The sequence below is a fragment of the Pipra filicauda genome, unplaced genomic scaffold (assembly GCF_003945595.2).
Source record: "Pipra filicauda isolate LSUMZ 115617 unplaced genomic scaffold, ASM394559v2 scaffold71_size5581439_pilon, whole genome shotgun sequence".
Lineage (NCBI taxonomy): Eukaryota > Metazoa > Chordata > Aves > Passeriformes > Pipridae > Pipra > Pipra filicauda.
Window position 1 is genome coordinate 4,675,196 of NW_024104887.1, and position 23,751 is coordinate 4,698,946.

General features: G+C 44.9%; 1 protein-coding gene across 6 annotated transcripts in view; it reads right to left on the reverse strand.

Moving 5' to 3' along the window:
• The window catches only part of MYO1C (myosin IC), a 54,903-nt gene extending 32,234 nt beyond the window's left edge, over positions 1–22,669 (reverse strand). The window contains exon 1 of one of the 6 annotated variants that reach the window (XM_027725904.2): positions 22,495–22,669. In XM_027725904.2, coding sequence (XP_027581705.2) covers positions 22,495–22,569 — 75 coding nt within the window. In that variant the 5' untranslated portion in view covers positions 22,570–22,669. Of the gene's footprint in view, positions 1–12,436; positions 12,528–19,855; positions 20,153–20,255; positions 20,460–20,596; positions 20,666–20,747; positions 20,763–22,494 lie in introns of those variants that run through there. The other 5 variants (XM_039389255.1, XM_027725903.2, XM_027725902.2 and 2 more) reach the window with 5 other exon arrangements.
• Positions 22,670–23,751: the final 1,082 nt, after the last annotated feature.

The window sequence follows — 23,751 nt, forward strand, 5'->3', positions numbered from 1 at the left end:
GGCCAGGAATTCGAGAGCCCTTCCTCTCACAGGTCAGAGGAACATCTTCACCAAAAAATAGAAACTTAACCTGTCACCCACGTCCTGCTGTCCAGATTACACTGATCCAAAACTGATTAAAATGCCTCACATTCCTAAGACACCCTATAGAAGAAACTGAAGGTTCTGAAGGACATGTATCCCACTGCTTAGGAAAAAAGCCCTGTTCCAGCAAAGGATGAACATGTGACTGCAGGATAGCTGGGTAAATCAATGCCCTGCCAAAGAGCCAATGCTAAATATTGTAACAGCCTTGATAACAAGGCAGAACCTCCTCCCCATATCATTAGTTCTGCTAAGAATTGTCTGGATTCTACCCTGTTTTTATCTGGATTAATGCATCTCCTCTTTCCCCACCTGGACAGCAGCCAGCTGTGCTCCAAACAAGTAGCCAGGAACACAAGTTTGAACACAGGACATTGGTCCCTGGAGAGACAACATTCCTGGCCAGTTATGAAACCGCACACCTAGAAAGGTTAAATCAAAAGTCCATTATACTCACTCAAAAGGTGTTTCAAGATGGTGAAAGTTCCTTAATTTTACTGCAAACTTCATGACTGAATTCTCCGATTCTGTGTGACTGTGTTTGCAGGATTACAGGCAAAACCTTAAAAATACGTGAGGTGTGGCCAAAAGGGTTCAAAAACCAGAAGACAAAGAATATTTAGATTATTATTTTGGATTCTAATTTATGCTTTTATAATGCCTAAAACTGTCAATACTGGTTTTGTTTGTTCCAAGGAAGCTTCGACAGTGAGAACACGAAACGTCTTTTCTTCCCAAGCACACTCTTTCGCAAATAAATAACAAAAAAGGAATATTACAAAAAACGAAGATGGAGATGCACACCTCTCCTTGGATTCCTACGTTTTCTCTGTGAGGGCTGTTCACTGTTTTGATGCTCCTGGTGATGGATGTGTTTGAGAAGCAGCAGATTAAAAAGCACATACGCAGGGCTCGTATTTAGTTATGGCTCCCGCACACACACAATAATTCTGGGTCTGTGACGTGAGCGAAAACAGAAACTGGGTTAATCTAACAAATTAAGATAAATTTTCCTTGTTGTTGCTTTCTGCTGAACCAGTGAAACAGAAAGGGATGACTGGCTTTGACAGTGACCATCAGAACAAAGTCCCACTTTATAATTACCAGATGCCCTTAATGTGATGCCAGTTTGTCTCATGCCTGTGGCTGCTCCTGCTCACGCATGTTACGGCTCCGTCAGTGTTTTATGGGGCTGTGAGACCGGTCACCTCTTCAGCTGATTTTGCAAACACACTCTGCCCATCCTGATTCCAACAGTAATTGTTGCACTAACTTCAACAGTAAAGTTTAAAAACAACAGTTAATTCCCTCTGATTGCTCTGCCCGTGCTTTGATAGGATCAGTTTAAGCAGCTCCCCTGCAGTGTCTGTGGCAAGAGCACCAAGAGCAGCTCGGAGGGAGCTGTTAATACAAACAGCCTGACTCAGTTCAGCTCATGTGCATTCCTCCCGACTGACTTTCCAAACAGTCACTCCCAGTGGCAGGACCTACATCTTCCTTTTAAGGGGAAAAAATGTTTTCACAGGAAAAATTAAGTGTTCAAAGCCTGTGCATATCTCTGTGCTTTCAGTGACCAATCTCGCCTTTCAAAACACGTTCTCGTTGCACGCAGAACAAAACCTTCTCCCTCCTTAATTAAAAGCTGTTCCTTGTTTTTAACACAGCCACTGGCTCTCTGCCATCCCTGGCACACTCAGGTGAAATATCCTAGCACACCACTTTTCACACAAAGCAACACGAAAAGAGAATTGGTTTTCCAAAGCATCAGACAAGGAAACCTGAGTGAGAAAAAGATGATGTAAAAGAACAGGGACCATATAAGCTGTAGACAACACTTTACAGCTCACACTGACAGTTCCTATTCCTTCTCATTTCTTTTCCTGCATTTCTGAAAAGAGGCTCAGTGTTAGAAAGGGCTTAAGACTGGAAAGCATATCATAACAAAAACTTCTTGTTCCATGCACACTAGATAAGGAAAGAGTGAACACTGGTGCTTTGCCTGCATGTTAGATGGAGGAAACAGGATTTCCCTCTGCTACTCCCTGAGCAAGATCCCAAGGAAATGTTTCTAATAATAGGAAATTACTATATAAGGCCAGATCAGCACTAAACTGTTTGCAGTCTGGAAGAGAAGGATGGACAGGAGTGTTGAGGAGGGACAGAAGGGGCAGAGCAGGGCTCCTCACACAGGGTGACCCAGGGCTCCCCTCCACAGAGAGGGACAGCATTTAACCTGTGACTCCTCTGCTGAGCAGAGTCCTCTCCCACAGCCCAAAATAGAAACTAAATGTACAAATTAGAGCTGCTGTGTCCTTATGTCCTTCTTCTGTCATGCCCTTGCTTTTTTTCACGGCACAAAAAAGACAGACTTTTAAATCTACAAAACAACACCTGCAAAGCAAGGCTGAGCACGTCTCTGACACGGAAAGGGCAGGAAAAGACACAGCCACATCCTGAAGCACGACATGGGCAGTGCTAATGCAGAAGGCAGGCTGACAGCTCCCCTTCCTGGGCAAGAGATCCAAGGGGCACAATGGTTTGCTGCTGCATTTTGTGAACTGGACAGTTTTAAACTGTGAAGATACTGGGCACCTGTGGAAAGAGCCATTCAACTTCATTTTCCAAGCATTCCCATAGAACTGTAGGCGTTCATGTCTTGCAGGCCAACAGTTTCAGCAGCAAAGAGTTGCACAGAGCAGCTGTGAATGTCCCAGCAGGCTGCCAAGAGGGACCTGTGTTAAGCTGTAGCTCCAACACACACTTTTCACCATCCCTTCAGCAAAACCTGCAAGCCCAGTTAAAGACAGACTTTCCTCCTTCTTATACAAATGAAAGGGAGTTCCTACAACGATGATCACAAAGGCCTGGTTTGGATAAAGTGATGGAACTGGAATGTTTCCCTGTGATCACCAGCGAGGGGTATCTTTCCATCTCTGCTTTGTCTTTGGAAAAGGCCAGGAGCTCTGAGCTCCCAGTGCAGGGACACTTGCTGAGCAAACACAGTCTGACACAGTCCCAGAGCTGCCACGGAAACGAGCACAATATAAATTGCTAGACAGATTTATCACCCAGACTTTTTTTTTTTTTCCCCTGACAGCAAGAGATGTTTATGACAAAATGTACAAACAATTTTGTATCTGTAGCTCTGCTACATCCTACGTCTGTCTCCAAACACAGCTCCTAGTGGAACGTGAGGACAAATCCCAGCCAACATTTTCGTGTCAGCTGGTGAGACCTCCTTGAGCTGCAATGGTCACTTTGCCACAGCAAAGTTAGGCTGAGAGCCTTAAAAAGACAGCCCAGGCTGCCCTTATGAAAGGCTCATTGATGAGACAGTAAAGAACACTCTTTACATCTGACAGCAGAACACTCTCTACATCTCAGGCGCTTCACAGCCCCCAGGAGAGCACGGCTGAGATTTCCAATTCCCTCCACTGTTCCACAGGATTGCTCCAGTGTAACCAGGCTCTCAGGTATGTTCTTCACACCTGGCCCTTGTCCCCACAATACCTGGCCAAAAAAGGGTGTGCACTCAAGGGTGTGTTAAGCTTTCCAGGGCATGTAGCAATTCTGTGCCAAGAGGATGTTTCACGTTGGACTTATCTTTAGGGACATCTTGATTTCTGAAGATTTTTAAACTGACCTTTAATTTTTGTCCTGTTAAAGACTCCACATTCTTGACTGCACAACAAGGGGGAAAACAAGTGCAGGCAACAGGCAGGGTTTTTTTCAGAACCAGTAAAAACAAACGGTTGTGACTCTTGGAGAAAAACAACTACAAGAAAGCGCTTATATCAAATACTCTTATGCCTCTGGTCTCATGTAACAGTCGCTCCATAACAATTATAAAGCAATTCAGAAAGATGGCCTGTGCTGGTATGGCTTGTGGTCAGTGGCATCTGAAAGTTAAATTTAGAAAAAAAACATTTTTGGGAACTAGCTCCCTGTGGATTTAAGTCAGTACGAAGTCTCAGCTTTAAGCCTGGACCTAAACACTGTTGCCTTCCCTATTTATTTTTCATCCCAACTCCAAGGATGCAGTCACTAAGTTGTTTGTTTAGTTTCAAAATCTGCTCCAGGAGAAATAAGATATTTGTCTTGGCTCTAAAAAGTGAGAAGAATCGCAGGTATGAGACTGGCAGCCTGAAAACTGAGTTCAGCCACTCCTATTGATGTACTGTCAGGATCCCAAGTCTCCCCTGTGCCATCACTGATGATTGCAACATTCTCCTCTAAATATAGGAATTGTCTGTTTAGAACTGCTGACACTAAAACAGTAAGTTTAAGTTACTTTAATTTCTTTAGTGGGTTAAATCCAAAACCTAGGGAAGGCCACCTGAATGACATTATTCTTAACTGTGCCAACACACATCATTTTACAGAGCTCCAAATACCCAATTTACCTACTATATCAGATTGCTTTATAGGAAACAACTAAATTTGACTGACTTGTCCTATGCTGCCCTTTTTTCTTTTAATGGACAACTTTCAGCAATGCAGTTTTGCATTAAAACAAACTACACCCAAACCCAGATCATTGGTACTGTGAAAAAAAGTTTAAAAAGGAAATACCTCCCTCCAAAATAGCCAAATGAACTTGTTTCTTTTAGTCAATGTGAAGCTTTTCCTTTTCACCAAGCCTGAATAAAGCTATTGTGAACTCCTAGTTTATTGCCAAACCCATGAATTTTCTATTATATGGAGACTGGAACAGAGGTAATATCTAGATTTTATGAGGATATTCAAGCTTCCAATGTCAGAAAAATAAAGGTCAAATGATTCATACTTTCCTGAAAAGCATGGGAAAGAGGATCACATATGGAACATATTTCCTTAAATTCTGAGAGTTTTTTATGAAATAGTTTGTACATGAGTGATGCCCCAAAAACTAACTAATCCTAATCCCCACTCCTGTTACTGTAATACCCAAATCCCTAGTATGGAGAGTTTATAGTAGGATGAAGATGTACATATCATAATTTCTGTGATATTTCAGTGTAATCTGTACCCGAAATTTAGGGAAACGGTACTACGAGCAATTTTTTGTATTGGTACAATTGCATCTCTCATAGGTTGTTCCATGTAATATCTATAGGTTCCTTAAGAAACAGCAATCTGCAAGTATTCTTGCAACACTCCATCCTGATGCCAGGAGTTGGTGATACCTGGGAGTAACAAGTTCTTATTTTCCTTCTGGGTGTGACCCTTTTTTAATGCAAACGTAGCCGTGCTGTAAGCAAACTACAAGTTACTAAGTAGAGGCAAGTTCTGTGAGTCCAGAAAAAAAGGCATTTTCAATGCTTTAAACATTCAAACAAGTGGAGCAGTTTTTAATTTGATGATTTATAAGTGAAGAGTTTACAGGCACAGTTTGTACTTCCACCACTTTTTTCTTTTTGACTCTGTCCCAAACTGACTTTACTGGCCTGAGGCCCAAGGCAGGCAGTTATTTTGGGACAGTGAAAAGTTATAAATAAATTCTAATAAAACTATTAGGGGCACACATGATACTGAACTTCTTTCAAACCCTTCTTTGTAAGGGAACAAAGAGCATTTTACATTTATTGTGATGGCATGAGTCCCCTACGAAAAGTTTAAGGGGCGAGTTTCATCAACAGTCTGGAGTAAAACTAGATCATGAACCCAAAATAAATATATTCAGCGATCTAAAGAAGTTCCAGATTATGCTAAAAGAAAGGGGCTGAGCAGCTTCCAAAAGCAGAGGAGAGGGAAGCAGGCAGGCAGTGCAGCCTGGCCCTGGCAGCGTGTCAGGCTCCAGGGCTGGCGACCGCCCGGAGCACGTGGGCAGATGATATTGCAGCTGATGTCTGAGCTGCTTCCCTTTCCCCTGCCTGTCCTGCTGCTGCTGAAAAGGAGGGGAAAAGCCACCAGATGAAGGGTATTGTGTGAGGTAATCTCCTTCTGACCGCTCTGACAGCACCCCGAAGAGCCCACAGCGGAACAGTCTTCAACGCTTTTGTGAAGACATTTTTACCCTAAAATAGATATATCATCACTTAACAGCACACAGGGAATGATGAGTTGCCATCACGTTGGCAAAAATATTCCAGGCTGCCTGGAAAATACAGCCAGCATTTCAGAAGGATATCCCACATCCACCTGCATCAGCTGGCACTCATCAAACAATCCAGAATATTGTTTTCCAACAGTTTAAAAATGTATATTCCTATTGAATCAAAACTACATTAAATCAAATTTTTTTTTAAAGTAAAAGAAGTAGTAATCACATTGATGTTAAGAAATAAATAAATAAACCACTGGCTTGCAGCTTAGCACCCTTTGGACTGTAAGGAATAGCTCATGTCCAAGGAAGAGTTTCAGCCCCCTGCTCACTCGGGAGAACTTCCTTGTCCTTCTCATTGCATTTTCAAGACTTTCTGCATTATCAGCAACATCAGCTTAATCAGAAACAAAGACACTACAGAATAATTAGGGAGTCCATCCCTTTGTGGTTCTCAGGAACGCACGTTCCACATCTGGATAAACATGGGCGATGCAGAGAATGGAAACATTCCTTCCCCAGCTGTGGTTAGGTCCAAATCCTTTTTCTTTCTCTGTCTGATTTACTCATAGTCCTGCATTGGGTGGTTCAAAACTACACAAACCCTGCTGAGGCACACTATAGGTGGTCCCAGGCCGAGGAATCTTCCTCGTGGCCCTTTACATCTACTGTTTAAGCAAAAGCTTCTGGGCTGTGATCTCCACCTCAAATGAGAGATCCTGAAGGAACTGACAGCGGTGACATTACCAGAAACACCAACTGTCCCACAGCATCCTGTTCTCCATCAGAAGGTGAAGACTGGCACCCTTAAGAGTCAGAGACAGGAAAGCATCCACTTGTGCTGATGCAGATAAAGAGCACGTCCTCAAAAAGGCAGAAGGTATTGAGTAGGTGGGAGTCCTTTCCACATAAGGGCAAATCCTGCTAGAAATGCACGGATTTGGAGATCTCATGGAAATTGCATATCTTTAGATCTTCTCTTCTGGTGGTGTGTGAGGAGCCAGCACCACAACAGGAACTGTCAGAAGGCTCATCCCACTGGGAAGGAAACACTTTCTTTCCTCTGATTTGACAGGTATAGTTTCTGTAGGTCCCCTGGGGGAGAGCAAGTGCTGCAGGACCGTGACAGAACCTGAGATCTAACCTTAAAGAAGTATCCAAGAGTCTCAAGAATAGGTACTTCACATACAAAAGCCAACACATGTATCAAACCCTGTAATGTAAGAAATACGTACAAACCACAGACGACGGGTTCCTTTGCTTAAATGTTCTGTTCTAACAACTCATATTGCCAGGGCAGCATCGTTCTCTGTTACAGCTACAACATGAGCCCAGCCTTCATCACTCCACAACAATGAGAGAAGCTGCAAAAAGCTGAGAGCTCATCCACTATGCAGGGCAAGCCCTAGATTATCCCTGCCTTGCTGAGGTCAGCGTGAGCTCTGCCATCACCTTCACTTGTGTTGGAGTGCACCTGTGGCAAGAAAACAGGTTATGCTCTTTTATATCACCTAAAGAAAAGCACCAGAACTTGAGGGTTTGTTTCAGGAGCTATTGTTTGTACGGCTGAAGTAGAAGAAGAGAGACACAGGGAAGCTCATCACTGTAAATTATTGATCCGCCGCTTTCTAGACACTGAAACTGGTAATTAAACAAATGGTAAAAAGATACTTCATCAATTATAGAGGTGTCACTTTAAATTACACTTGCTCCAGGATGAATAAAACACAGTGGTTAAATGCTTTGGGTACTTCATGAGGCTTCTTGTTCAAAATCCTCACTGCAACAACACTGACTCTAATTCTCTTATATCGCTGCTCTGGAGTTCTGGGCATGTATTAACCTTGATAAAGGGAAATTGGAGCTTCTGTTTCACCAATCTTTTCTCATACAATATCCAAAAAGCGCAGGCCCACGGTCAGGAGAGAGCTTTAGGAGCTGAGAATAGTGGCATCCCTTTTCTGCTCAACGTGGTTAGTTACAGGGCTGTAAGTCAAGGCCCTGTGATAACAGCCCTCACCCAAAAATCAGACAAAAAAAGTTTTGTCTACTAACAGCCAGTTGTGAAATCTGTGAAGTACTGGGCAGACATCTGACACTGGTCTTATGGTTTTTAGAAACTATAGACATGCACACACCCTCCACAACCTAAAATAACACTGGCGAGCTGCTTCTGAAGCAATATGATGATGACATCAAAGATACCCTTTTAAGCAGAAATCGTGTCACAACCATAATGAGTACTCAAATTTGATTTATGATAAGTTTTTATAACAGGGTGCACACCTTACTGCATCAAGCTTAAAGTTATCTCAATTTCACATGTTAAATACTTTATGTAAATGTAAAAATGTACTTGCTCTGATTCTGAAACAAAACCAGCAATCAAAGAAGAGCTTGGCCATCTTGCACTTGCTAGCACAGAGTGCTCTCTAGAACCATTTTTACATCTCTGAAACAGGTTTCACTCTGGGAAAGCATTTATTGAAGGCTGAGTTCATCAACTGATTGAGATAGGTCAGGGAGTATGAATATTCCAAGTGCAGGACTGCATATGCAGCAGAAGCAGGCAGCTTAAAACACATGCTGAACAACCCGAACAGGTGGACACAGTTGGCACCCGTCAGGGAGCAGAGGCAGCAGTGAAGCAACAATGCTGGGAGGCAACATCAGGGAAACAGCAGCTGCTGGTGCAGCCAGAACAATCCTAGAAGTCAAAGAACTTGTGCTCACCGTGGAGAAGCGGGGAAGAAGTGAAGGTGGGAATCCAGGGTGGAAAGAGAGGCCAAGGTGATGAACCATAGAAATATGCTGTGGAAGCTGGAGATGGAGGCATCATCAGCTGATGGAAATGCTCCAAGTGGGAGATGAAGGCTGGACTGTAGGACTTTTGTGAAGCAAAGAACACCAGTGCTTAGGAGGGGGACAAGAGAATCAAAGGCTGAGCTGACTCTTCCTACCGCTCCCCAAATAATGAGGCTGAAGCACAAGGAGAGCAAGCTCTGCTGTGGGCCCGGTGCCAACGGCTTTATGAGTTCTTCCTCGCCTGTTCTAAGGAGAGTTACACAAGGTAAGGCTTTATTCATAAGTGCCTGATGGATCCTCTGTGTGCAACAGCTCCTACCAGCAGAGCAGTGTTTGTGGGAAATGGTAGGAAGAGTGTCTAAGAGAGATAAAGCCTTTGAGTTGCAGACGAAGCTGCCAGCCCTCATTTCCAGCTTGTCAGAGCAAGTCCTTCTTGAAGTCAGCAGCCTGGAATGAAGAGAATCTGGCATTTGTGCTTGGATGTATGGCTCAGACAGCCAGGGTGGAGCGGCTGGCTTTAATCACACTTTCCACAAAGGAGGGGGGAGTGGGAGTGGCAAAGTACAGTGACTGATGGTCGTTATCGGCTATACATCCACAAATTCCTCCTCTTTGACTTTGTATTTCAAGCCTGACCTCCTTTCCTGCTTCCACTAGCCCCAAGAGGAGGAGGGGAAGGGACATAAAGAACTGGAATTTGAGAGTCCTTCACATTCTCAGGATTCCTGGTGTGTGTGACAGGCAGCACACACTTGTCTGGTGATCTGACAAATTCCACGTTCCTGTGAATTCCTGCAACAGCTGATGGGTCACAGTAGTAGGTAGGTACATGCAGGTAGCCACAAGGCTGAACCCCACTATTCCAAAGTTCACTCATCCAAGTGCTAACCTGTTACTGCCCCTGCTGCTCCAGCTCACCTGCTGGGTGACAGCTGGCTGTGAAGCCTCTTTACCCAGGGTGCTGGTATGGTATCAAAAAGGAGTAAAGCTCCAAAACAGTTTAATCCAGCTGCCCACTACAGCATTAGCAACAATAAAGAATTCCAGTTCAAACCACTTTTGGTTGCCTCTTACCCTCACAACGAGGCTGCAGTTCACTAAATCACACGGAGCTTCAATTCCATCTAGAAATAGCCTCTTGAAGTCTCCATTGCAGGATGGCATTCCTAAATTTTGTTTACTTGGGTGCCACTACTTGGTGGTGACAGCAACAGCAGCTACAAATTGCAGGAACCTGCACGTATGCCCAGAGTGGGCTCACAGCCCAGATCCAACCCCTCGCACAAAAGGTTTTGGCAGCAAAATTAATTCCTTCTCCCTTACCCTTCCTACCTGTGTCGGTCACGTCATGCCCAGATAACACAGCACAGCAACCTTGTCCTGCTGCCACATACACACACCTTGTCAGAGTCCCACAGGGCCCAGAAGTCCTTTGAACCTCTACAGCTGGTGAAGAGCCGGGCAAAAGTGGGCATCCCTACATCCTCCCTCCAGCCCTCCAGTGCACTGGCTCTCCCAACCTCCTTCCACAGGTGGCAACGCTCTGGGAAGGGGCAGGGGTGAATCTGCTCCAGAGAGAGCAAAACACACTGACATCAGTGCCCAACTGGACACCCCTGCCTTGGGTTTTTCTCCCCACTTTGGACCCTGGACACTCTGTGTGCTGTTTTGGCAAGAGGCAGAACAGACTCCAGTTTCTCCTGGTTCAGTGTCCAGGCGTGTGTACCCTGGTAGGATTTATCAGTGCCTCTCTCTTCCTGACCTGATCCCACATTAATGGGCACAGCAGTGCAGGCACTGCATGGGGAGGTGTTCCTGTACTTCTTAGGAGCTCTAACTGTAGGATAACTGTTGGAGCTTGTGAATCCCCAGTACAAGCAGTGGGGTGGAGATCGTGTATTCTGTTTGTAAATCTTAATAAAGCCAACATTTAGAAAATAACTAATTACCATTTATGTTCCAAACAGCTGGCCTAGCTCCACATCCACGTGTTGGGAGGTTTTAGTGCCAATCAGCCCACACATCTGAGCACAAAAGTCCCCCAGTATGACTGCAGAACCTTCTAGCAAACTCAGACTTCTCCTCATTGACACTGACTTCGGGGATCAAAGCATGGTAGCATAAGAAGAGAACAGTTACACAAACCATCATTCCCACATCATCACATTACAGACACTTGTCCAAGGTGAAAAGAGCACAGCAAGTGTCCTCTGAGATGCCAGAGTGCAGTCTCAGGCTGCTGTCAGTTGACCCAGACAGCTGATATTACTGTGATACAGCTCATCCTCTGCCCCAGCTGGGCTTGTCCCGGCCCTCTCCCTCTTCTGCACTTGGACTAAGATCTGTCCAGCTCTGTGACAAGACAGTTCAAGAACTAAACAAAAGGAAAACACTTTTTTCTTCATCATTGTTCTCCCAACTTTGTTTCAATTCATTCACCAAAGGGTCAAATGGATACTATTTCAGGTACAGGGCAGGGAGTGGAGAACTAATGAAACCAATTTTAAATTGGTTTGGTGGAAGGTGCCCCTGCCCATGACAGGGCAGTTGGAAAGAGATGATTTTTAAGGTCCCTTCCAACCCCAACCATTCTATGATTCTAAACAGAACTTCATGTCAGTATAAGCTTATTTCAGATACTGGGGGAATACATCCTCCTGGCAGACATGTAAGGAAGGGCTTTTCATGGAGAGTGACGTGGATGAACTCTAAGACTCTCTGGCTGCTTGTTTCATCCCTCCCCTGTGCACATACACGTGCCTCCAAACACTGAAAACCTTGAGGAGTGATGCACGTACAAGTATCACCCCCGGCAGCCTCAGGGACAAGCCCGGGAATGCCACCAGAGGCTACAGCCTGTCAGCTGCAGTGTTCCATGAGCAGGGAAGCAGCACTATAAATTACCTATCCTGACACATGTGGGGATCCATGTCACACCCGATCTGCCAGCAGAAACATGCCGAGCTAAAACACTGCTCTGCTATTCAACAAGATTGCAAACAACTGACACTTTTTGGCAGGTGCCTTAGAAACGAGGGCCTATGCTGCTGGACTCTGAGTGCAAGCACACAGGAGGGGGGCAGCTCACTTCACACACTCATCACCGTGCCATTTATTGACCCAAATGAACCTCCCTACTCCCTATCAATCCACAAATCTCAATCCAGCCCACACTAAACACTGATTGATTTTCTACTCTAACGAGCACTGTGTCACATTTGTGTTAACTACCCATCAGTTCAGATAAGTGGTTTGCAATTAAGATAATTTGTTTGAGGCCAGAAAGTGTGGCCTGAAAAGCACTTTGGAGAGTTCAGCACACAGATTAACCAGAGAAGTTCACTGCTGAAACAGGCAGCAAGGTACCAAGCTGACAGCTATTTTTAGACCTATATACCAGAATTTACCTTTCCAGTCTATCCAAAATAAAAAGCAAGATTTGTCCCAACTGAATTTTTCCTTGGAAGGTAATAGCTTGCTTGTACAATGCTTGGCAAAGATTTCTTCCCAGAGGAGTACACTCACCCTGCAGTAACACTGATCTTCTTCCCCTCTGTATTTCCACTCAGGTGGCACCGAAATCCTTTCACAGGTGCTTCCTATTCAGATGGCAGACAAGGAGCATTCCAGCAAAAATGCCTTCAGCAACAAACAGCCAACTTAACTGAAGCCTCCAGAAAAAAGTAAACAGTTACACGAGCGCGGCTTTGGAGTTCCATGGACGTGAGCCTGGACATAGTTCACATTCCCATCCTACACAGAACCACGGAACCACTCTGCGGAATTTTCCTCCCAGTGCAAGCTGGGCTAAGAAAAGTGGTTTGGATGCCAGCAGTTGCCAGTTTGAAACACATTCAGGCTTACCCGTTGGAACTCCCCTGTCCCCACCTAGATCCGGAAACTTCAGAGCAGAAACAAGACACTTGGCAACCAGTCAGGTTTCAGTTTGAAGAGTGAGATCAAACAGCCTCCTTCACGCTGCAAGTTTTTTTGCATACAGAACACCACATCTCTTGCAACACTTCCTCTCTTTCTCTTCACATGGAGCCTCATGACCAGTCTGCCAGAGCAGCAGGGAAGCCCTGGCTCCCAACACTCACTACCTGCCAGGCTCCCAGCACCAGCCATCCCCTGCTCTGTCTACAGCAATCTCCAGGAAGTGCAGCTCATTTTGGACTCTTTTTCTTTTTGCTCTCCTTTCCTTTATGCTTCTTCCTTGTATCAAGACACAAATACCTCAATCAGATTAGTTTATACTTGAGTCAAATAACATCTGAAAGCTTTACTCAAGTATGTATGTATATATATATATATATATAAAAATATGGCCTATAACCACTGGCCCATGTATTCTTTAAGTACATCAGGCAAAAAAGAAAAGATATTGTGCTTCTTCATTATGTCAGCACATGTTTTTCTTAAATGTTCTAAGGGACTTTTAACACACCTGGTTTAGAAATACCTCATGAATGTGCATAAATTATCCCTTCTATTATCCCAAATTGCTCCCAGCTTTCTCCAATCCCTGCATAAGCAGTCATGAGAGTGGTGTTTCTTCTGTGGATTGAGGAGACACATTTAGGTGATCTTAAAGGACAGTATTTTAAGGTAGCCAGCATTTAACTGAAGCATTTAGCAGGAAGCATCATCTGCATTTAGAGAGATGCTTTCTGCTGGAAACCAAAATTTTAAGTGCTGAAACTCAGCACCATCTGAAATAATATGAGAGCCAAGATAATGAGCATTTGTCCCTTAAGTTCATAAGGCCGAGCTTTAATTTTCTTTAGCAAAATAATCTGTAGATCCACTACTTTGGGAGGATGCAGAGACCAAAGGGAAAGCAGAATAAGATCAATGAGATCTATGATAGAGGCTTATTTTGGCCTCATAACCTTTTCTGTCTCCCACACATTTATCTCTCTCAAACTTTTCCAGCCTCCACTTCTTGGCCACTACTTTCCTTGCTGACCTCCCACATCATTTTAGCCTCCTACTCCTTTTTGGTTTCTACTTTTCTTATTGATTTTCCACTCTTTTTCAGCCTCCACTTTTCCTTCTGGCCTCCCACAGGTCTTCAGCCTCTGGTTTTCTCTCAGACTCCCACCCCTTCATCCAGCACATGATATTCAAACCCCCTCAAGGTTATGAAGTTGTAAATTCCCTTTGCAAACAACAAGGTCTCACCTTGATGTGTACATTCATACTCTAACTTCTTCTACAGCCCAGCTGGCCAGAAACACTCCAGCATCCATCCTGATATCTTGCAGTCACAAGAGCACAAGTTTTATGCCCAAGGAAACACACTGGCTCTCTCACTAACCCCAATCCTGCTAGGAATCTCACAGCTCTGTACAGTTGATTGTGTCAATGGAGGTACAAAAGTAAAACATGAGAAATTCTGAGATGGTTAAAATCAGAGTCTCACACAGATGCTCTGAGCTTTGCTGATGGCTCCATCAGCTGCTGTTCCCAGTTCCCATCCACCAGCTTTCTGGGTAGATCATCAAAACTGAAGTTAAATATCATCTGCATTCCCACAGAGTGCTATGGTCGGGCACACAAAAAACACACTCTGTACTTCCCTGCAGAACTTGCTTTTGATCCCCTCCCCCAACCAGAAGAGCAAACAAATCCATGCACAAATAAAATAAGGATTTTGCAAGTCACGTATTTTGTATTTGCCTTCATTTTCACACAAGACTAAGTTTTCCTTTCTATTTTCAAACAAAACTGTGTCCAAAAAAGCTTGTGATTTAGGAGAAATTGAAAATAATAATTTTGAATACAGTAGTCAAAATGCAGCATTTGGTTTACCTGAGAAATGTGATGGGTGCTTTTTTGGTTATTCTTGGAAAGATAAAACAGATATAAAAGCAGTTCTTCATTACTCATTGCTATGCTTTTCCAGGAATCATATTACTCTGAATCTCCTCTTTCAAGTTGCAATATTTTTTCAGTTACACGGTACTTACTAGTTCTGAAGGGAGAAGAAAGAGAACTGACCACAAAATTCATAAATGCATAAATTCAAAAAGAAGATCTGAAATAGCTTCAAAAATTATAAGTCCAAACCCTCTTTCCCGTCCCTTCACATGGAGTGTCAGACATGCTCAGCTGCCCCCACTTCGACCCCACACAAACAAACTGATGGAAGAACCTGATACATTGCACTGTGTGCACTTGGCATGGTTTGTTTAGTCACCAAAACCAAGCAGGTACACAAACATTACTGTTACAATCTTAACAGGTGTAATGGGTGGGTAGGAAAGCTGCCTGTAACACCTGTGAGAAAACCCTGTGCTAACAGAGAACAGCAGATAGTCAGGAAGAGGCAGGAAACTGCTCACAACTGAACTTCAGTGCTCACTTACACGAGGCAAAAGAAACATCTGTTTTGCTGTCTAAGTTCCAGTTCTCTCAAGAGAGAGAATTCCTGGCTTCCTGGTGCAAAGGTGTGGTTTTCCCTCCCAAGAGGCAATTTCACACAGACTCCAAAAGTTCTAAGAGTTTAAGACAACCTGTTATTTAAAAGAACAAGATGTGTGGACAGAGAACAAGGCTTTCTGGTCTCTAATTTGAAAGGTTCAATAAAACTCTAGAAAACCCCAACAATCATTTTGTGCAATAATTTTCCCTCTCTCCAAACTGCACCATTGGACACCTCAGCCTTTGCTGCAGACCAAAACCTGAACTGCAGAGGCATTACTTGTAAAGCAACACTGTGTAGTGTTGCAAATATGTATCAGCTTTTGTTTTTTAAAAAAATGTTGATTATAGTGTGCTGCCTTGTAAAGCACAGAACTGCATATTTTAGTTATTAAAGTTAGCAAACAAGTCTGGCTGTTGAAAGTCATTTCCCTGAGTAAACAATGACTCAGTGTGGGCTGTATAATGTACAAGTTATTAGTTACTGTTAGTGAGTTTAAAAAACCCAACTCGCAACACTACACAAAGATCTGCTTCAGAATGGAAAATAGCTTTCCTCCTACTTCTATAGTTCCAGTTATATTGTTTCAGTGGAATTTAATTTTCTAAAAGGCTACACAGATCACTATCTCTTCATTATATAATTGGACATTGACTTAACTGGACCCTTCAGCCATGAACAACATGCACAGTGAGAGAGCTGAGTTTACCCTCTTTTCTGTTCTCAGTTTGTCACTATAACCGAAGTAAAAGTGACTCTTTCCTGGAGAGGAATATCCCATTCAGACCAGGCAGCAGGTGGCAATGAAAACAGACATAAAGACAACCATGAAATATTGAGTATATGATAATGAAGAAAAATGCAATTGTAAGCTCACCAAAATCCTCTGACAACACTGTTCTCTTGAATTACAGCTCCCTCCATAATCCTTCTCTTCATTAGTAAAATGGCCAAATACACCTGGTGATTGTCAGCTGGCATAAGGCACCGGGGATCACTCTGGCTAATGAAACACTGCCTCAGCTGCTAAGGAACAAAGGCTTCCCTGCAGTCTTAAACCCACTGCAAAGGCTGTTCTCCAGCCTCCAGTGTGCACTGTCTGAGATCAGGAGCACGTCTCTGTGGTGAAGTCTCTGGTCAGATATATGAGCACCACAAGGAAATACAGAGTCAAATAACAGAATCACAGAATATCCTGAGCTGGAAGGGATCCACAAGGATCATCAAAGTCAAGCTCCTGGCTCTGTCCAACAATCCCACCACGTGCCTGAGAGTGTTGTCCAAACACTCCTTGAGCTCTCTTTGGTTTGGGGCTGTGACCACTTCCCTGGGGAGCCTGTTCCAGTGCCTGACCACTCTCTGGGGGAAGAACCTTTTCTGGATACTGAACCTAAACCTCCCCTGCCTCAGCTTCCTCGGGTCCTGTCACTGGTTGCTCCTTCACTTCCCCTCTTGAGGAAGCTGCAGACTGTGGTGAGGTCTCCTCTCAGCCTCTTCTTCTCCAGGCTGAACAAACTAAGTGACCTCAGCCACTCCTAATGACTTCCCCTCTAGGCCCTTCATCATCTCTGTAGCAAACTTTGTGGTAAACTTGTTCTAGAAAAGCGCCTCCAAAAGAAATTACCAAAATAAATTTAAAGGCACAGCCTTTTAAAACAGCTACAGCTTATATGGCCCAGCCTGCATCCAACCAACGGGCTGAGTGCCATCATAACTGTGTCAGGGAGGACTTTTTATAGTCATTCATGGACTATCCACTTCCTGGCAAATATCACAACACATTTTTGACAAGACATTCTTTGCCACCAACAATGACACTGCCCATTCAGTAACAGAACTTCCCAGTGACTGCAGCCTGCTGTACCTTCCAGCTCCAGGACCTCACTGCCCGGAAGGCAAACAGTGCAGTGCTCCCAAGGTACTGCCAAGTGCTAAATTCTACCTTCATTTATTATCAGCTGCTGAACTGAATTACAGGAAGGGCGGGGGCCAAGCTGGACTAAGGTCAATGCACCGGTTAAAGGGCTGTGAGTGTCCCAGGGAAGCACAGCTTAGCTGGACGTTCACACATGACCAAGAGCTTTTCCAAAGAAAAACCACTGCCAGGGAGAGCTATCCATGCGTGCATGAATGTCACAGGAGTTCTAAATACCAACCTTTATCACCTTCCAGGACAGGAACTGAATATAGCACAGGCTACACCGGAGATATATAGTAATAGAGAAGGTACTGGCCCTGCTGCTCCTTGCAGTATTTAAATGTTTAAATATTTAAATAAGGTAGGGCAGGGCTTCAAGGAACACCAGACCTTCCTCCCCCACAGAACATGACTCAGTTGCAACAAATTACTTGGTATTTGTCCACTCAGAACCTTCTGCCATAACAAGCTTTGTTAACCTTTCACGTTTATTTATGTTGCTTGCTTTATTAATGCTTTCTGGGAAGAGCTGGCCACCCACCCCACTAATGCATCAACAAGAAATATGCAGAGGAAGGCACAAAATATATAGCGGGATGTTTTCCAGCAGAGAGATCACTGAATCCAGGCACAGGAGGCACAGCACCAGTGGCTCCCTCCAGGCAGAAAAGGAACTGTGTTACACAATCTCAGAGAAACACAACCCATGCAAACCTCACCCACTAGAGATGATAGAAGGTTAGATGTATGGTTTCTGTTGAAGCCAGGGATAGTAATCCTAGGCAAGGCCAACCACATCACTCAGGGGTTGGTTACACAGCAGTAAAGCAGTATATAACACAGGAAGGGCCCTGACAAAAGACAAACACATGCCACAATTGCCAGCGTAAAGCACTGCTGTCCCCACCTGATCCCAGCCTTTCCTTCCTCTGTGCAGATGTTGGTGTGCTCACACAGGGAGCTGGGCTGGGAATCTGCTGCAGACAAATCACCTGTTTGTTTTGCCCACTCAGCTTTGATTTGGATCAGTTCTGAAAAGTTAACCACATTTGAGTGTCACTGATACAGGTAAGGCAAAGCACAATACAGATGGTTTTCCCTGCAGTAGCATTTTAGAAACACACAAATGAGCCTTTATAAAGGGTTCTTTAGCCTGTATGAAAGGACAAGTGATTTAGTTACGTTTGCATCGCTTACAAAGGGCAGTAGGACACACCAACCTCAGGAAAATCCACTGCACTTTTAAGTTCCCTCCCCCACCAGTAACACATCATATTTTCCCAAATATAAATTTGTCCTACAGAAAGTATTGGTTATCTGACAGCACCCTGTGAACAGCCCTCACTCGTTACTCCCCAAACTGGGAGGCAAAGTGCTCTAGCCCAGTGATTCTCCATATTTTACATGCTGGAACTACTCCAGCCTGCCAGGTAAGAGCACTGGGCCAAGGGAGGGGGCAGTGGGCTGAAACACCAGAGCAGTAGTTTAAACACTGCCCTGGGACTGTGGCAGCTGCTGCAGTTTGTTTCTCCTGCATTTGGTGCAGATTGTCCCTTTTGACAGGGGTAGAGGAATTTGTCCAGTTCCTAGAAAGCATGTGGTTCCCAACAAAGTAATAAGCAACATGACACTACAAACAATAGAAAAATCCCAAATATCTGAGCATGACTAAGATTATTTTACCTCTGCATAAAGTTTGAGCTTTTTCATAGAAAGACACACCATATATAAGTTCTCTTATAATTATTATAAATCCTGTACCATCAATCACAAGTTTCTTTGCTATTAATTATGCAAAAGAGAACAGAGATTACACCCTGTGGATCCTGAGTCACACAGGATCTCTCACTCCCTTATAGTACTATGATTCACATCTTTTTTTCCTTAAAAAAATATATCTACCCTTTATACCATGATAAATTAGGAGAGCATGTGCACAGTCTAGCACTCCATTGGTCCCTGCCAGGCAGAAGACAAGATTCATATTTACACAGCCCCTCCCTAAAACACATTATATCCACTATCAAAACCAAAACCCCTGAAGTGTCATGACAGTGGTTGCCATATCAGGGCCTACTGTAAAAATTAAGAACTCATCACTTCCATAAGCCTTAGGCATTTTTGAAAAGGTGCTGACAACTGGTAATTGTCTATTGCCCCAAAAGGAGACGAAAGAAAAACGCCTTTCTTCCCAAGTACTCTAAGATGTGGTTCTGTTTTCGTGGCTTGTCCCACCAACCAAGGATATTTTCTCATTTGTCACTTTCTAAAACTAAGCAGCTGCCATCTACAAGTAGTTCTTGAGAAGCCTTCTGCCTCCAGCAACTGTTAGAGAATGATTAAATACCAGAATAATCTCTGTATTGTATCTCAGAATCACTTTTCCTCTGTAATCCTCCCAACTACAAGAACGCAGCTCAAGCCAGTTTACTTGGAAAATTCAAGTTACTAGAACGAGTTGCTCATTCAGGCAGAGTCAGATTCCTTCCAAGAATCACTGTCGCTTAAGGCAATTAACTCCAGGTCTATCAGAACTGGGAAAAACTGGCATAGAAAGAAGACAAGGGATGGGGACTCCCGAGTCTCAGGGGATTCAGACCTGTGGTCTAAGCTGAAGCAGTACGGAGTTTGACATCATCTCCACCTGTAAAACGAGGCTAAATACAGCGAGATCTCTTCCCCAAGTGCTCTTGGGCACCTGTGTAAGCACTGGCAGAGAAGGGAGAATTCTTCCAACGTCAATGTCAGTGCCATGCACAGCAGGGCGGATCAGCAGCGCGCACACAACCGTAACTCAAAGTCAGGGATGTACAGGAAGCCGCTCTCGAGCAGGGCAAGGCAGACACCCCGACCCCCGGCCGTGCCACGGCCACGTTTCAGCGCGGAGCAGCCGCACGCCCCGCCACACCCTGCCCGGCTCCGGCCGCGCTCGGGCTCCCCACGCGAGCGCTCCGCCCGTCCCAGCCTGGGCGTTCGGGATGCGCTCGGGGAAGCGTTACCGGAGTCGGCGGCGTCACGGAACGGGAGGGAGGGAGCGAGCAACCGCTCGGCGCTGCCGGAGCCCGCGCCGTGCCGCCGCCAGGATGCCGGCTGGCTCTCGAACGCTCATTTGTTTCTTCCGTGGAAATTTTTAGAGTTTCCGGGAAGGTCGCCGACTCCGGCGGGGGGGTGGAGCGCGGGGGGAGCGGCACGGCCAAACCGCGGCTGCCCGCCCTGCCCTCCCCTCCCCTCCGCACGGCGCTGCCCCCTCGAGCCATGTGGCCGAGAGCGGCGGTGCCGCCGAGGAGGGGCCGGGCGGTGGCCACGGACACCCCCGGAGCGCCCCCCCGGCCCCGCTCACCTGCGCTGGGCGCCGCGGGACGCGCGGCTCGGGGCCCTGCGGCGGCTCCGCGAGCGCCTCGGCGGCGACTGCCCGCGGAGCCCGCGCCGCGCCGCTAGTGAGCATGTCCGAGCGCCGGGCATGCGGGCTGCGGGCCCTGCTCCGCCCTCACCTGCCCGGGCACCGCTGCCCCGCCGCCCGCAATGGCAGTCCCGCCGCCCCCTCCTCGCCCCGCTTTGCTGTGCGGGGGCATCGTCAAAAGCGCGCCTTCGACAAGTTCGCTCCGGAGCGATTCCCCCCCCCCCCAAAGAGAGAGTGAACTTCGCCAAGTTCGGGTAACCGTCCCCTCTGATGGTTCATCCGCGTCCACACAGGTGGGAAATACCGCAGGCAGCCTTCCTCGGGATCCACGGGAAATTCTGCACGTGATCGAACTCCCAACAAGCTGAACCGCACTGAGCTGAAACAGTGAAGCTCTGCCCCTGCCGCTGCTGCAACAGTTTAAAGTGTCTGTAAAGCCTCTGTTAAAGCGCAGGACATCAGAAACTGCCTCTCTCTGGCCATTCCTGCAGCACCGGCAGCACTTGGCACAGACAAGGCTGCTGATCTCAAAGTAGCAAATTGCCGTTTTATGGCATGTTAATGAGTATTTGCAACTTTTTAGCAAGCTGAACTGATACCTTTTCTCTCGCTGATGTCTCCCCCAGGACCCTGGCACGTGCTATTAGGGATAAAGTTTAAAGGAACAGTTCCCCCTAGGAAAGACAATTCAGTCCCGCCAGTGTCCTCTACTGTCACTACAAGTAAGTCAGTAACATTTCAGGACCATTTACCGAAAACCAAACAACACCAGAATTGCCACTATTTCCTCTTCCAACAAGGCAGAAAGAGCTCTCAGGTTTTTGTGGAATAAAGTGTCTCTACCTGACAATTGTGTAACCACACACAGTAGATGTCTCAGCTAATTTTCAGATCGAGTTTTAGATTAGTCACAAGAAAGACAATGCAAGGAAAAGGGAGCAACATGCACAGATGTGCACTTCAGTACAAGATGGCTCTACCAGAGCTGAAGATCTGTTAAACAGCTTTTAAGCACCTATGACAGAGAGATATAAATTCACAGTTGCATTTAGGTACTTTATAAACATTTTACATAGTTTTTACAGTTTCTTCTCTAAAGACTCCTTTAATTAAAAAACATATAAATCCAGTTAGAAAATATTCTGAAGCAAACCACACAGAATGGCTGTTCATTCCAAGAAAATGGAAAGTATTTTTAGAGGAGTACTGTGTCTTTCTTAACTGTTCACATCTACCACATCAAACCAGAAATAATCAGCTCATGGATTTTCCATCTGCTCACATACAAACCCTGAACCCGAGTCAATAAAAGTCACATGTTAACAGAATACTCGATTCCTTGAGATACTCACAGTAGTCTGTTAATATGTCCCTCAACTCTGAATTTTCAGAGTGTGAACCTTCCTATAACATTCAGGGTATGAACCCAGTGACAGTACAAACAGTCGATATTGAAGAGGATCAAAACACTCTCTTCAAAGCTCTTTCCCTTCCTTTGTACTTTGAAAATGCTCCCAGAATTATGACAGAATTAATACAGCCAGGCCAAACACCAACTGCAAGTCACACCAACTTTGCTACACTATAGTATTTCAACAGGAAATACACTTTAACAATTTTCTAAACTCACAGTCACTTCATATGAACATTCATTGCTACTAATTCCATCCTAGGGAGGGAAAACTGTTTACAACACAGCTACAGTCACTCCAAGGACCAACCAGTCTTGCAAACCCTCATATTCCTGCACTGGAGTCGCTCAGTTCAGAACTAAGCTGGTTATTGTGTAACTAAAACACTACAAGAGGGGAAAACAGAACAACAAAAGCCAGGCTTACAGTCTTGTGCTCTCCATTGCGACCGACCACGCGGATGATTTCTCCTGTAGGGATACGTTCAACCCGCAGTTCCATTTTTCCAAGGGAAGTCAGGAAATCTCTCTATTCTTTACGGACAGTTCTGATTTCAGTGCACAGCAGCAGCAGCAGAACTTGACTAACTGCAATCTTTGGTTCAGAGCCCTGTTGTGAGAGGAAAAGATGAACCTCTGTATTTATACTAAGGGTTAGGTGTGAGCTGAAACAATTAAGTTCAAGACTAGTTTCCACTGGTTACAATGTGCCACGACAGTTCCAAGAAGCCTAAATTTATGCTTGTGTTTATTGCTGCCAACTTTGTTGATGTTCCACTTTACTCCCAGCGGACTTAGAATTCCAAGTCAAGTCTCTGCGGATGCTGTTTCAAGGTATTAGCACGAAACAGTCACACTGCAGACTTCAAAAACCTACCAAGAGATTTTATGTAGGAAAAATTCTTCATCTTTGCCTCCAAGAGGCAGAGCAATAGAAAATACTGATTGCTCCCATGGTAACTACAGGAAGTTCTGCAAATTGCTGCAGAACGAAATCATTATTAATTGAGTCCTTGAGTAGCTAACTAATCATGACAAAGGAAATTAACTTGCACGGTACTGCACAAAAATTCCTCCTACAAATATGAGAAAAATCCTCTGGTGAACACCGGTTTAAGTGCAATTACAGAGCTTTACAATGGTCATGCCATCCATTAATGGAGAGGCCAGACCTTTCACTCCCTTCACACACCCCTCCAAAAAAGATGCAGATATCCCACCTGTGATAGGGGGGAAAATCAGTCTAAATTTCAGGTATTTTAAGACTTGCTGATAGGAGGCAATTCCTTCTATCTTCTCGGAAGAGCCAATTTTGAATTTTCAACTGTACTAAGAACCAAGTCCAAAGGATAATGCTTGCCAAAAAACCTACCTAGTTAGTAAGATTAACAACCACTGGCCACTCCAAAGCAGATCCAGGTAACACCATTCTGCTCAGCAGCTGAGAAGAAACAGCCTGTCACAGTTCTGTGTTTCATATCTGGAATCATTCTTATGCTTCCCTTAGCTGTTACACACAAGATTGTTCCACTCCAGCAATCGTTGCCTTGAGCACTTACTTGCCAATACAGGGTTCTACTGAAAAAGAGATTTTATCACATTTAAAAAAAACCCCACCACTGTCACTTCCCCAAACAAACCCACTATATGGAGCAATACCCAGCCTGTACTTTCTCCCCTTCCT